This window comes from Xiphias gladius, chromosome 16 (assembly GCF_016859285.1).
Source record: "Xiphias gladius isolate SHS-SW01 ecotype Sanya breed wild chromosome 16, ASM1685928v1, whole genome shotgun sequence".
Classification (NCBI taxonomy): domain Eukaryota; kingdom Metazoa; phylum Chordata; class Actinopteri; order Istiophoriformes; family Xiphiidae; genus Xiphias; species Xiphias gladius.
In genome coordinates, this window is record NC_053415.1 from 10610488 (window position 1) to 10625508 (window position 15021).

Sequence of the window (15021 nt, forward strand, 5' to 3'; positions counted from 1 at the left end):
AAAGAAAAAGCACAGGTGATAACTCTTCTCCAAAGAGTCCTTTGAGCCTAAAAGGCAAATTGATGTCAATTATTAATGGTAACATTAACATCAGAAAAGAGCATGAGTGTCCTGTGCAGAGTATCCCTGTACCTTGTAATTGTTTACTATTAGTGAGAAGGAATTTGGAACAAACTTTACCATCGAGGACAACAGTAGTTATTTTAGGTCTTGCAAAACTCAGCTTGAGGCTGGAGAAATAGAGAAGACTTTGTCTCGTCTTTGCCTGATGCCTGCATTGATGTTCCCTGGTGAGTGTACATACAGTTATGCTGCAGCAGTTGTTTGTCTGCAATTGAGAAACACTAGGCAGCAAGCCCCTTTCATAACAGATTGTGGGCTCAGTGGGTTTGTGAGAGCATCTCACAAGCCTGTGTGTACATGGATACATTATATATAATACATTATATTCCAGACTCTGTGAAAAGATTTGAAAAAAAGTAGACACTTTAGTGTGGGTCATAATAGCTTGTTCAGGGGCAAAACACTTGTAAATCGCTGGTGAGACCGGTTCTGTTCCTGGCAGTGCCCCCTCTGTTGTAGTTGTGTTTTCCAGCACCATAGTCATGAATAGTTTTGGGAGGGATAGCGTACACTTCAATTTATTCAATTTCTACAGCCTCCCTTAGTGAGCTGTGGTTCAGAGTTAGCACTTTGCTGCCTGTACGTGTTCCACAACAATGGTGTGTGGAGCTGGAACCGGATATTCATATTGTTTCTGGTGAGAATAGGTTGGAATAAAAGTGACATTCTTCTTCCCACATTTTCAAAGTAGACGACTGCATCTGAATATGATCCTCGTAACAATAAGTTTGATAAGCCAGAGGAAAAAGAACTCTCTGTGTTAATGAAGATTAACAACTGGCTTTGATGGGAGGGCTGGGTAAGATGTGGATACAGGAGGTACTCTATTACAAATAGGCAAGAGTAAATTTAGGTATTTAGTTTATGGTTTACTGTTATCTTTGGGAATATTTCTTGTGTAGTTTTATAAGATAACTTATCCGTTCCACGAAACATAGCCTATGAGACAGAAAGAACATGTACATTTATGCATTTTTGTTATTAGTGAGGCCAAATTAACAATACCATAATTCCAGATTCATGAATCTCTTTGTTGTGGCTGTGAAAGAGAATGATGCAATTTATCGGAGCCGACTGAAAAGTCTGCAATCCTTCTACTGGCCACAAGGGGCTGCCATCATATCAGAATATGGTAACTATCACAATCAACAGCAGAACGTCAGGAGACGAAAATATGGGGTTGCAGTTTATCCTATCAACAGTCATTTACACCTGTACATTATCAGTGCGTTATCATTTCTGTTATTCCCTCTACTACTACTATTACACATATCAACTATACTGTAGTCATCTCACACATCAGTTCATCACTCAAAGAAATTATTTTTAACTCAGAGAAGAACGGGGATATCATTCAACAGTAGACTGTTTATTATTGATTATTGAGACAGAGAGACAAGAAAGAAACAATATACAAATACTGGTCATACTGTCAGAGATGTATGTAAATATATGACACACTGTGTATTATCTCCCTGGCATACAGTACACCCTCTCACTTGACTCATCCACAGAATTTCCATCAACATATCATGTGCCCTCTTGGAGGCAGTAAAGAAATAGTAGTTCTATTCCAAGTACTTGAGTGGGAGTAATGTAATGAGGATCTCTCCACCAATGGTTCTCACATTCATTAACTTAATGCTGGTTCTGGTGTAGGAGTGATATGAGATGAGGTGTCTAATGGCTCCAGGACAAACAAATAAATAATACTTTTTAAAAAAAACGGAACAGAACATAAAGGCTTGTGCAAAAATATCAATTAAAGTGGCCGCATTTTATAGAACCTGTAACCCTAATACCTTAAAACTAAAAAATATGTGTTATTAATGATATGATTGGGTCCCAGAGCTTCAGACTTAAGGCATTCTTAGCTGTTAATCTTATATAGTCCTGGCTGAAATCATTGGCACCCCTGAATTTTAAGTACAGAATTTATAATATCTTCAGAAATAAATGCAAATGAACCAATTTTGTATAGTCATAATATTTTAATAAAATGTCCAAGGTTACTAAACAAAAGATAATAAAAAGAAAACAAAACTTGTGTACTAGTGAAAAAGTACAAACACAAAATGTACACCGGACACAAATATAGGCAGCCTACACTAATATTTGGTTGCAGAACCTTTGGAAACAATGACAGCCTCTAAATGTTTCTTGTAGCCATCTAAAAGCTTCTTGCACCTGCCTGCCGGTAGTTTCTGCCACTCATCCTATGCGTTCAAGTTTTTTTAAGTTAGCAGGAGTCCTTTTTGCAATGGCAATTTCAGCTCTCTCCAAAGGTTTTCAAAGGGATTTAGGTCAGGACTCATTGCTGGCCAATTTAAAACAGTCCATCTTTTCCTTTTCAACCATTCTTTTGTGTGCTAGATGTCTGCTTTGGGTCGTACTGCTGAAAGACCCAAGACCTTTGCGTCAAACCTAGTTCTCTAGCACTGGGTAACACATTTTCCTCTAAAATGCCTCAGTAATCTTCTGATTTCATCATTCCTTTGATACATTCAATGCCTCCAGTACCAGAGGCAGAAAATCAACCGCACAGCATGATAGATCCTCCAACATGTTTTACTGTAGATAGGGTGTTCTTTCCTTTATGGGCTTCATTTCATCGCCTATAAACAAACTGATGCTCTGCATTTCCAAAGACCTCTACTTTCATTTCATCTTTCCATAGAACATTATCGCAGGAAAGACTGCGACTTACCTTGAAAATTTTTCCAAATTTTTCCTTTTTGTGCCTTTTTTTCAATAGTGGTGTCCCCCTAGGCCTTGGCCCATGGAGCCCTACTTGGTTTAGTGTGCAGTGTATTGTATGGGCTGAAACCACCAGTCCAGTTTGCTCCAGGTCAGCCTGAGGCTCTGTCTTGCATGGTGTCTTTTTCCACAATCCATAATCAGCCTTCGCAAACTTCTCTCATTGAGTTCCTTCTTAGCACCACATCCTGGAAGCGTCTTAACAGTGCAATGACTGCGAAACTTCTTGATAACAGTACAAACTGTTGTAACAGGAATTTCAAGATTTTTGCTGATTGCCTTGTAGCCTTTGGAATTGTTGTTTTCTGATATTAGAATTTCTCATGCTCTCAGAGAGCTCTCTTGTCTTCGCCATTGTGAAAAAGAAACCAGAAACAATCAGCCCCTTTTTATGCAGTAAAATCATCATTCATTGGTTAATTCAGTTGATGTGAACACTGAAAATTAAGCACAGGGGAGTCCTATTTGTTTTTTTTATTTTGTTTGAATAACTAATTTAAATTCACCAAAAGGGTGCTAATAATTGTGTCAAGCATACATTTTATACTTGTATTTTTGTTTCATTATCTGAAAGGTTTTTTTTGTTGTTGTCTTTGTTCAGTAACTTTGGACTTTTTTTTATTAAATATGCTGATTATACAAATTGGTTCATTTGCACTTCTTTCTGAAAATATTTTAAATTCTGTACTTAAAATTCAGGGGTGCCAATAATTTCAACCAGGACTGTATAAGATTTACAGTTAAGAATGACTTAGGTGTGAAGATCTGGGACAAAATCATATCATTAATAACACATATTGAAATGTGGTATGGTATGTTAAGTTCAGGTGTTGTGAAGTTTATGAAACCAACCAATAAATCCATCTACTCTATAATCCGTTTTTCGGATTGTCAAATGAATTAAGTCAGCATCATTACCATTATTTAACAAGGAGCTTCAGCAGTCTACAAATCTATATTTTAAATTTGTTGGAATGTTTTGCGAGGCTGAATACATACCACATTCAACAACTACTTCTGTTAACAATTACTGTGACAGTCAGTCAGGTAAAAGTCACCTCCCTTAACATCATGGCCACAGAAAGTCACAACTTGGTATGCTGTGGTATTTTATACATGTTCTGTATTTCAGCTAGCAGCTTGGACTAGATAGAAGGGAGGTCATTAGATTGAACAGACATGATGGTCAGCCATTTCAAAACCTTTGAATGGGGCTGATCACTAATACTCAGAACCCAGACCTCAAAAGGTCAGCAATTGCCAATTTTCTAAAAACCAACACATCAGTGTCCCTTTGTACACACCAATTAACATCAAGGAGATCTGGCTGTTCTATTAATAGGACTTGGATTTCAATGTGGAACATTGCTGTAAAGCTGATTTGCTGAGCCGGTGCCATTTAGGCTGTTGAAGTGCCTGTTGGAGTGTCTGGAAATGGGTGTCAGTCCTCTCCTTTTTGAGATTATTCTCTCTCAGGCACATTGAAGTCAGTATTCAGTCAGTTTTCTCTGACCTGATATTAGTTTGTCCCCTCCTTGTTTTGTTTGTATGTTAGATGGTGTATGGGCATGATCATGTTCTGTGTAACTGTAACCATCAGAGATAATGACTGCACCTAACGAGTCTTTGGAAAGCTTTTTTGAAGTCTTCATTAAAGATGGTGTAGATGAGGGGGTTGATCAGTGAGTTAAGGTAGCCCAACCATGTCAGGAAGTCAGCCATCTCCATTGAAGTACTGCAAGAACTGCAAGTGTTGACAATCACCTCCTTTACAAAAAATGGCAACCAACAGATGACAAAGGCCCCTATTATCAACCCCAACGTGGATGCTGCTCTGCGCTCCCGTGAGCCAGATATCCGCGGTCCTTGGTAAAACTGGCTCCGACGTGACTCACTACGTGACTCATGCCGGCGCGACTTGCAGTGGAAAGCCTTCACTGAGACTCGTACACGTTCACGTGGAGGTTCCTCGGTTGAGCCTTCAGAGAAGGACTTTTCTGGTGGGCTTATGGGCTCTGGACTTCGAGGCCCCCCATCCACATCACCATCTCCAGCAGGGTACGATGAGGGGATCATGCTCCCATTGGTCATGCATGAATGACGGCTGGCTCGGCTGGCCTCCCTGCGCATATAGAGGGTCTGAGCTGCCCGATAGATTTTGTAGTAGAGGATGAGGATGAGCATCAGGGGGATGTAAAATGCTCCGAGGGTGGAGTACAGGGTGAAGGCCATGTGATGGTGGATGATGATGCACTGGTCTTCCTGGTCTGCATCCCCGCTGTAGTGCCGCCACAGTAAGGGAGGAAGTGAGATAAGGATGGACAAAAGCCACACCACCGCCACCATTGCACCAGCCCTGGCCCCTGTGCGTTTGCGAGAGTACTCCACTGCATCAGTGATGGCCCTGTACCGGTCGATGGCAATTGTAGCAAGGTGCAGGATGGAGCATGTGCAACAGGTGATATCCACACTTAACCAGATGGAACACACCACCTGGCCCATGACCCAGCTCTCTTTCTGGATGTAGATGATACTGAAGGGCATGACCAGCACAGCTACCAGCAGGTCAGTCACTGCTAATGAACAGATGAGGTAGTTGGCTGGGTGGTGCAACTTGCGGGTCACTGCGATGGCTGTGATCACCAGGCAGTTGAAGAACGTAGTCAGGATAGCAAGTACAGACAGAGTCAGCGTAAGCAGGATCTTACTGGGAGGAATTTTAGTGGTCTCCAGTGAGTCATAACCACCGCTGCTTGTTGCAAACACCCCTTCAGTGCAATTGGGGAAATCCATTCTGCAAGCAGAATGGAGAGACAGTTGTGCATTAGACATAAAGGGAGCTTAGGGAAAATGTGCTTGTAAAATTCCTTTTTAGGAGCAGACAAATGATTTATATTTATTTTATAAATATTTATCTTGTGAGGTTATATTTTCACCCTTGTCTGTCTGTTGGTTTATTTGTCAGCAGGATTATGCAAAAAGTACCGACCTTTTTTGCACCAGTTCAGTGTGGATCTGGTTAAAGGGGCAGATCCATGAATTTTTGATCACTTTCCTTAACATTGCAAGAAAGGGCATTTTTCACCTTGGTGGAGGTATGCACTCTACTGAGTGCCAGTGTAGTTATTTAAAATGTTCATAATCTGAAATGGAGTTTACACAGTCAACAATTTACAGTGCTGCAAAATTCACTTGTTACAGCAATTCTGTTATTCTTATTTCTTATTCTGGTATAAAAGAAGGTTTTCATTCAAAATGAACTTAAAATGTAATGGACTTTAAAAGTCAATTATCTAAGGACTGTGTTCAAGGTCTTTAAACTTGGTTGGCAAAGCACTGACAATCTTTATTTCAACTTGCCCACAAAAGTTTGACGAAAAGTCTGAAATCTAAGAATCCAGTTCTACCTGACTAGGCTATATTGTGTTGCATCTAGTGGTTTTAGTGTGCAGCAGAGAGTGTGCTCTGATCTGTCCTGCCTGCCAGCTCTGCCATCACATCACTACTGTCACTCATCAGCACCTGGGAGAAAGGAAAGGGAGAGGGAACAAAAGAGAGAAATAATGAGAAAGAGAGAGAGAGAGGAGGGAGGGACGGAAGATTGAAGACAGAAAAAAAACTTACTTAAAAGCAACAAAGTAAAGATACAGCCAAGGACGAATACACTTACATAACAGTAAAAATCACAGCAGATGCTGTGAATGTTAATGTTAACATGTCTATGTTAACCATTTTCTCTAAGCCTGAATTGCGAATCTTCTTGTAAAATGACCAATTGAGTATTCACCAATGTCCCCCCCCCCCACACACACACACACACACACTTCCCCCTCAAATTTGGTTTTAGAATGATAATGAGGTGTTTGGTTTTTGGTTTTTTTTGTAAAATGACAATCTAAGTTTTGTTCTAGATGCTTTTAAAACTTGATAAGATTCAACTTCTGTAAAAAGCACAGAAAGAATCAATTTTTTGAATTACTGGCATGAACACACTGAATTCAAACTCATAGAACACCAAACAAAAATGTTCTGAATCTGCTGCTTCATTACAAAAAGATCAAGGTTTTTATACTGGAACTATGTGAATGTTGGTTGACCATTACTTTAACAACAACCACTATGATTTAATCAAAATGTTCAGGTATGACTGTTATTGCAGCCCTCCTTCACGCACTGCATTGCTCAGTATCCCGAAGACATGAGTGGGAACTGTTGCCATAGAAACACAAGAAGTACAGTAGTTTTACTAAATGTGGTTATGGAGCAGAGGAAGCCAAAGTCTGAGTGTCAGGCCTCTACTGAGACCCTTTGATTCCCAGGTGGCAGGTCATGGGGTAGGTGGATGGGTAAATGGGGTGGCAAGGCTAAGGCTACATGACAACTAAATGAGATAAGACATTTCAGTTCACTTAACCCTCACATATGGTAAAGTCTGTGTTAATATAACTTACCATGAACACTTCCAAAATTTGTTTTTACCAGTGGGCCATAGCTAACCATCACTGGTGCACAATCTTACCCTAATATGAAATGCTCCAGGTAGCATCAGATGACAAATCTAGGTGGAATTGGGTTATTTTCATTACCATTACAATGTTGACAATCTTATATGATATGTAGGAGAAATTCACCGAGAGCAGTGGCATATGATGAGTAATGTTTTACTACCTCCCTCAAGGTGTGGGAACTGGCCATCCCTTCTCAGACTGAGTCACCTGGGTCATCTCTGCTTAGTCTTTTACTGTATAAAAGAAATCATATTTCTACCGTTTAAAACAGGTGCTGACACAATGAAGCGTTTGGGTTAATTCACTTTAATTTCTGTCACTACAAATCACAGTATGTATACTTAGAATTTTTGCTGTATACACAATTTGTTGGAGATACAACTCTTGTTTGCTTTTCCCAGCTCACTGCTGACACTGTCAGAACTAGTTTTGAAAACAGCCATTTTAACCTGTTGATTTTATAATTGCTTTCGGGGTCGTTACAAGAAAATTGCTTCCTAAAGTGAAGTTTCACCAAACACTTTATTAAAGCAGACTCTTTAAAACACGAATGGTTTCAGCTTATCCAGAACAAATTGCATCAGAACAAATGAATCAGAAAAGAGTATATGTTTACTTATACCTGTGATTCTTGTCTTTAGAGAAAATACAATTGCCTCCCTCTGTGTTCTGATGGAATTCTACACTTTACCCTCGGATGAATTTGGAAGAAAATGGTACTTAATATGCAGATTACTTTGCACAGAATAAATAGATGATAATTACTACTTCACTTCTGCTGCACTCTATGTCACTGCACTGATGTATTCTCAGATGTGCACCTGTTATTTTTACAGTTATTTCCACAAATGTATATGTAAATATACAGTATGGGCATAGTGCAGTGTTTTTCTATGAGTGTGTCTGTGTGCACGCATGTATGTAAATGCAGTAATTGACAGCATTCGTTAACAGTGTCAGCCTGTCATTATATGCAGCAAAGAAATCTACTGCTTTTGTCTTGAAATGTTCTAAAACATAGGCTTTCTGCTCAAGGCCATCTGAAGATAAGCTACAGTGAGCCAGTGTGAATCTGCTCTCTGCTTTATTCAGAACAAAACCAAGTGCCCTTGCATAAATTTGTGAAAAGAGGAAACAGCTTCATTCACTGACTGATAGCCACATTGTTTTAATATTATACAGTAACTTTCAAGTTTTTTTTTTTTACAGTATTGCTACATTACTTTCCTTGATGAATTATCTACTCATTAACCGGCACACCCTGATACTGTTCAGTGATGTTTAATGGGCTTTGTGAGCTACAATAAGCTGCAGCAATATTGTATGATGGTGCAGTCTACACGCAACAGCTTCAGGTTGTGCAGATAACAAAGAGGCTGACAAAGCAGAAACATGTTAAAAAATACTTAAATATTTCCACAACTTTCATAGATGAAGATATAGAGATTAGTTTAATCCATCTTCAACTCACTCACAGCTCAAACACATATGCCAACCTGAAAGCACACACAAACCAGTATACATCTACACACAGGCAAACTACAACTTCACTCACTTCCCTGGCATTCAACCCCTCTTTGTCTCCCTGTACAAGAACAGGGAAACTGCATATCTCATGTGGAGTACAGTCTCTGAATAACAATCAGTTTGGCCCAGGCAGGACATCAAGCGTCCTAGTGTTGTTGTGAAAGAGGACAGTTGTGAAAAAGCTGACTGTAGGAGTGACAGCTCTGGAAAGATGCAAAATAAATGACTAAGTGTAGCAACATAAGGGGGCACAGCAACTCTGGTTTGTCTATGGTTAGGTAGTAACCATAACTAGGTAGTTTTTGGAAAGTGACACAATGTTCATAATTTTACACCACCACATCGATTTGAAATATAGCCATTAAGATATGATTGAAGTGTAGTCTTTCGGATTCAATTCAAGGGGGTTTAGCAAAAATATAAAATTACAGCCATTTTTATAAATAGTCCCTCATTTTCAGGGGCTCAAAAGTAATTGGACAGACAAAACTTGGATGAAAATCCTTGGCAGTCAATGACTGCCTGAAGTCTGGAACCCATGGACATCGCCAAATGCTGAGTTTCTTTTCTTGAGATGCTTTGCCAGGTCTTTACTGCAGCTGCCTTCAGCTGCTGTTTGTTTGTGGGTCTTTCTGCCCTCAGTTTTGTAAGTAAGTGAAAAGAATGCTCAGATGGGTTGAGGTCAGGTGACTTACTTGGCCATCGAAGAATATTCAATTTCTTTGCCCCGAGAAACTCTTGGGTTGCTTTCATAGTATGTTTCGTGTCATTATGCATCTGTACTGTGAAGCACTATCATATCAGTTTTGCAACATTTGACTGAATCTGAGCAGATAGTAAAGCCCTATATACATAAGAATTCATCCTGATACTTCTATCAACAGTCACATCATCAATAAACACCAGTGACCCAGTTCCATTGGCAGCCATACATGCCAATGCCATAACACTGCCTCCACCATGTTTGACAGATGATGTGGTATTCTTTGGATCATGAGTTGTTCCTTTCCTTCTACATACTCTTCTCTTCCCATCGTTCTGGTACAATTCATCTTGGTTTCATCTGTGAAAAGAATCTTGTTCCAGAACTGGGCAGGATTTTTTAAGTTTTCTGGCAAAGTCTAATCTGGCCTTTCTGTTCTTGAGTGTTACCAGTGGTTCGCACCTTTTTTCTCTTGATTGTGGACTTTGACAAAGATACTCTTTCTCTATGGTGTTCTTGACCTGGCTAGATGATATGAAGGGTTTTTCTTCACCAAAGAAAGAATTCTGCGATCATCCAATTCAGTTGACTTCTGTGGTCTTCCAGGCCTTTTGGTGTTGCTGAGCTCGCCAGTGTATTTCTTCTTATTAAGAATGTGCCAAATTGTTGATATGGCCATTCCTAAAGTTTCTGCCATATGTCTGATAGGTTTGTTTTGTTTTTCAGCCTAATGGCTTCCTTCATTTGCACCGACACCTGTTTGGACCGCATGACGAGAGTTCCAATAAACAGCTACCAAATGCAAATTCAACATTTGGAATAAACTCCAGACCTTTTATCTGCTTAATTGTTCATAAAATAATGGAGAACAGGTCACACCTGGCCATGAAACTGACTGTCCATCAATTGTTCAATAACTTTGGAGCCTCTGAAAATTAGTAACTGTGTATTAAAATGGCTGTAATTCCTACATGGTTAATGTGATATTTTTGCTAAACACCTTTGAATTAAAGCTGAAAGTTTACACTTCAATCACATCTTTATGGCGGCTTCATTTCAAATCCATTGTAGTGGTGTAGAGAGGCAAAATTACAAAAACTGTGTCACTGTCCAAAAACATATGTACCTTATTGTGTTTGCATCTGCTGTATCTATTTAATTTGGTGGACAGAAAAACAAAATGCTGCTAAGGACACTCTAAGGTGATGAAATATAATTTTCGTATTCTCCTGAAACTAAGTAGAGATTCATTTTATACATAAGTGAAAGTAAATATTAATTCTAACTTTCTGGGACAGAAAAGTGCCCCACACAACAACATGATAATGATAAAGTAATATAATAAACTGCATGTTTATGGAAAGGTAATGGCATGGTGTGACGCGAATAAGTAAAGGTCTCAGTTTAGGGCTAACTACTTGTACTAAACATTTCCATTATATTCCAGTGTTCCTTTTTTCATTCAGCTGTTGTTAATTTTTAATCACATTTTGACACATGATCAGAGACTACTAGCAAGAAAATGTAGCTCCATACCAAGGATGAATAAAAAGCAAAATATTTCACATAACAATCACAAGTGACTAAAAAATACTATATCTTCTAATTGGTACTGTGAGTCTTATTTTTTAGTGACTCATACCCAAAGACCTGCATTTCACAAAAGGGTGATATCATCCCCATTGTTCTGAGTGGGCTAAACTACTGTCATGTCCACTTTGCAGCAGTCACTGTTCACACTCATTGACCTGTGTCCTCGTTTCAAGCCTGACTGGATCATTTCATATGTGCCACAGCTGGGGTTTCACTGCACGAACGGATGCACACCATGTTAATGTCAGGTCTACCTACCTGCTTCATGCAGATAGAAGTATTAGCTGGTCCGATGCCCCCTGAGGACTGAATTTGATGGAACTGGTTCAAGCACTCACCGGGTCCAAACAGTGAAGAGGTGGTGCTTCTTTTGTTTGTTTGTTTTTATTCATTCTAAACACGTAACTACTGGTATTGTACTGTTGAGTATATACAGTACGAGTGTAGTTGATAAAAGGTGACATAAGGCGGATAGCTTGCTGCGACTCATCTAAGAAAACACTGAGCTTGTGCAATAAATGGACGAGGTTAATTGTTCTCCCACAGTCAATGTTGTTTGAGTTGTGTTAACCAGCTTTAATTGATACATTATGTTGCACACATCTAGATGTGTTTTGGATTTGCATGTTTTAAAGCAACATTACTTTCAGTGATACAGTATTTGGTTTTGAATTAAGTGGTTTAAGGCATTTTCTGGTATGCTGTGTGTAAATTTTAGGTGTTCAGCATGTTTTAACACAACAAAATACTGTGGTTGGGATAACAATTTGTGCCTGCTATGATTTTTTTTTTCACAAAATGCTTTACTTTAAAATTTTCACGTCAGAACACAGGATGTTTCCTACTTCAATGAAAAGTCAATTGTGCTTGTCAGTTGTGTATGTGCACTGGAGGGTTTAACTTTCCACATCACACTTGTGTATGTTGCAAACTGGACCATGATGTGCTTACACAAACCCCTGCTTGTATGTGCATGACTTAAACTCTGGTTTAAGGTGAGCGAGGAGAAATTTTCTGTCTTGAATGAATTTCTTCTAGTGTCAAACTCTGCGCATACACCATACTGCTCATTGGGGGCCAAACATCCAAGTAAAGTAACAATAAACAAAACAATCTTTATTTTAGTTTTGAGTGGAGGGTGGCTTCATGTGATGTTTGTGTTGGCTGAAACTCTCCGAATGATCTATCAGTGGCCTGCTGTGCTGAACATGATGGATTGGTCAGTCTGAAAAGCATCTGTAGGTCTGTACGTCTCTCATCTCTTCTGCAGTTGGTTTATGTGTGCCCCCTACACTCAACCCCTCTGAGGTGAATGAAATTTAGGCAGAACCCTCCAGGAATTTAGTGCAGTATAGACTTAAACTTCACCATCGTGTTGACTAAGGCAGATATACATTATGCATTCCTGGACCTTAGCTTGAATTGACTTTACATAGAAGGCAGCCATTCCAAATGTCTACCCTATGAATGACTAACACATACATGCCTCTGAAAAGTTGGTGACATTACAAAGGCCATGTGACAACAGAGTTTATTTACAGGAAGTGTTATCTTCCTGCCATCTCTGCTGTCAGAACGTGTATAAGTATTGGGGGGAAGAAGGTAACGAGCAAATTTACGGAGGAGAACAAATGTTGTAGTAAGTGGAGATATTTTGAGTTTATGTCAAACGAAGACATTAATTTCACCAGTAAATGTAAGCTGAGTCCAGGTCAGAATCACCTGTCCACAGCAAGAAAACGATTATGAAGCAATCTGCCAAAGCACTTTTAGCACTTATAGCAGCATATAGATGTTAAACATGGTGGCAGATGATGGCAAGAGCGCCTCAATTACTGCTAATCCCACTACGATTCGTTTTAGGAGAGTTGTGCGGCAGTAATACAGGGGAGGCCTGTGGAGGAGGTCATATTTTGCATGGCTATGGTATAATCATCATCTGTCAGGCAAATTCTGAAACAAAACAACAAAAACAGCTAATGGTTGATATGGCTTCTAGAAAGTAGTTCTAGGTAATGGGATTGCTGTACTGTACCAGCGATCAATCAATCACATTACCTACAACTACTTTCTCGAAGCCATTACAATTTTAGGTTGGTAATAGTTATACCTCTACAAAGTAATTTCCCCAACACAGCTCAACATCAGCATTGTCCACAATTACAGGAAAAAGCATCCACTCCAGCCTTTATGTAGTGAAGAGAGAATTAGAGATTTTCCAACCAGAAAACATATTTGGAACTAAATCAACAATACGGGTTTAATGCGACTATGGCAATAAATGCCAAAAGCAGTCTGTACTGAGTTTAAAATGAATGGGTAACTGTTAAGAGGTGTCTGGCATCAACAGTTTTGTGAAGACTGCATGAAGGCATTCCCTTTCAATATGCTGAGTACCTTTGAAGCCGACATGACTTGTAGCGTGTTTGATTTGTAGTCTTTATTGAAATGTGAAAGTGCTGCATCAAAGCACATTATCATTGAACTTGCTGATCCACAGTTTACCTTGATTAAGTTTTCAACATTTTTTTGACTTTGTGGCATACAGCCCTAAGTATCCAGGGGCTTCAAATCTACACACTGCAAAACGACCACACAAACCTCAGACACTGTGGGGAGGAATTGGACACACACAGTTGCTTGAAAAATTACTTTCCTCCCTACATCACTGAATATCCTGACAACACAACCTTTACAGCCCAGTCCCACCAATCCTCTCTCTGTGTCCTCATCCAAATCACCAGGTTATTGAGGGAAACAGCTGAGTGTGTCTTAGTATATACTATATTAGTATAGTGTGTTCTTGCATATAGACCTTTATAGAATTCTACAGACCTGAAGCCACCCAGGTAATGAGTATGAAAGGAGGCCAGTTGGGCCTATTTTAATGCAGCACTTGTCAGCTGATTATCACAAGGACTTAAAAAGACATTCTGGATGTCTATAGACAGGTTTTTAAAAATGCTTAGAATTTACTGCTCGGTTAGTTAACTTTACACAGCCCCTTAGAAAGTCAAGGGAAGTGAGTTTTATTGGTATAGTTTATCCCAAAATCACAAATTCACACCCTTTAGACTCTCTAAAGTATCACTTTGTTTCTTATTTCTTTAGAGCTGCCCTTTAATAGTCTGTTAAAACTTTTGTATGTTTTTTCTTTTTCTTTCTATCTTTAAGTGTTTACTGTCAATAGAACAGGAGCTCTTTTAGAAGTCAATGTTCGCCTACAGTAATTGCCAAGAAAAAACAGAAGTTGTTATATCCCTTCAAATTAGGGTTACAGAGCCACATGCTATTTTGAGTTAATGAGAGTACTTTCCTAAATAACACAGTGCGCATGTAGTTTGATAAAAAAATTAATGGCCTGATGCCAAAATATTAAAGCTATTAGGGTTGCTAATCATGCTGTTATACAGGAAAGGTAAGGTTTTAATGAATTAAAATGGTAACTCCCCTGGAGAAGAATTAAGATAAGAAAACTCCAGAATAAAATATCAGCGGCTAACCATAATAAGTGAACAAACTGTTTGCCTCACTAAATTGCTAGCCCCTTAACACTGAGAAAGACCAACACATGCCACCAGATACACAGCCGCCACATACAGTATCACCCCCTAATAAAGTTGTTTTGGCAAACATGTTGGCCATAGTAGCCCACAATACACATCCAGCAGACAGAGACACATTATCATTCTTTGTTCAGAGTTGCGTTTCTGGTAAAAGGATTTCATATCTCTTGGATTGAAATCAAGGTTGCTGGTGAATGTAATCCAGAGAGCAATTATATTTCTGGAAAATATACTTGGCATTGCA

The 15021-nt window shown here is 39.2% G+C and overlaps 1 protein-coding gene across 1 annotated transcript; it reads right to left on the minus strand.

Annotated features, from left to right (window-relative positions):
* Window positions 1-4476: 4476 nt before the first annotated feature.
* On the minus strand, window positions 4477-5673 carry htr1fa (5-hydroxytryptamine (serotonin) receptor 1Fa). Its single transcript, XM_040148974.1, has one exon. It carries the CDS (start codon window positions 5671-5673, stop codon window positions 4477-4479), a length of 1197 nt encoding a protein of 398 aa, XP_040004908.1.
* Between the last annotated feature and the right edge of the window lie 9348 nt (window positions 5674-15021).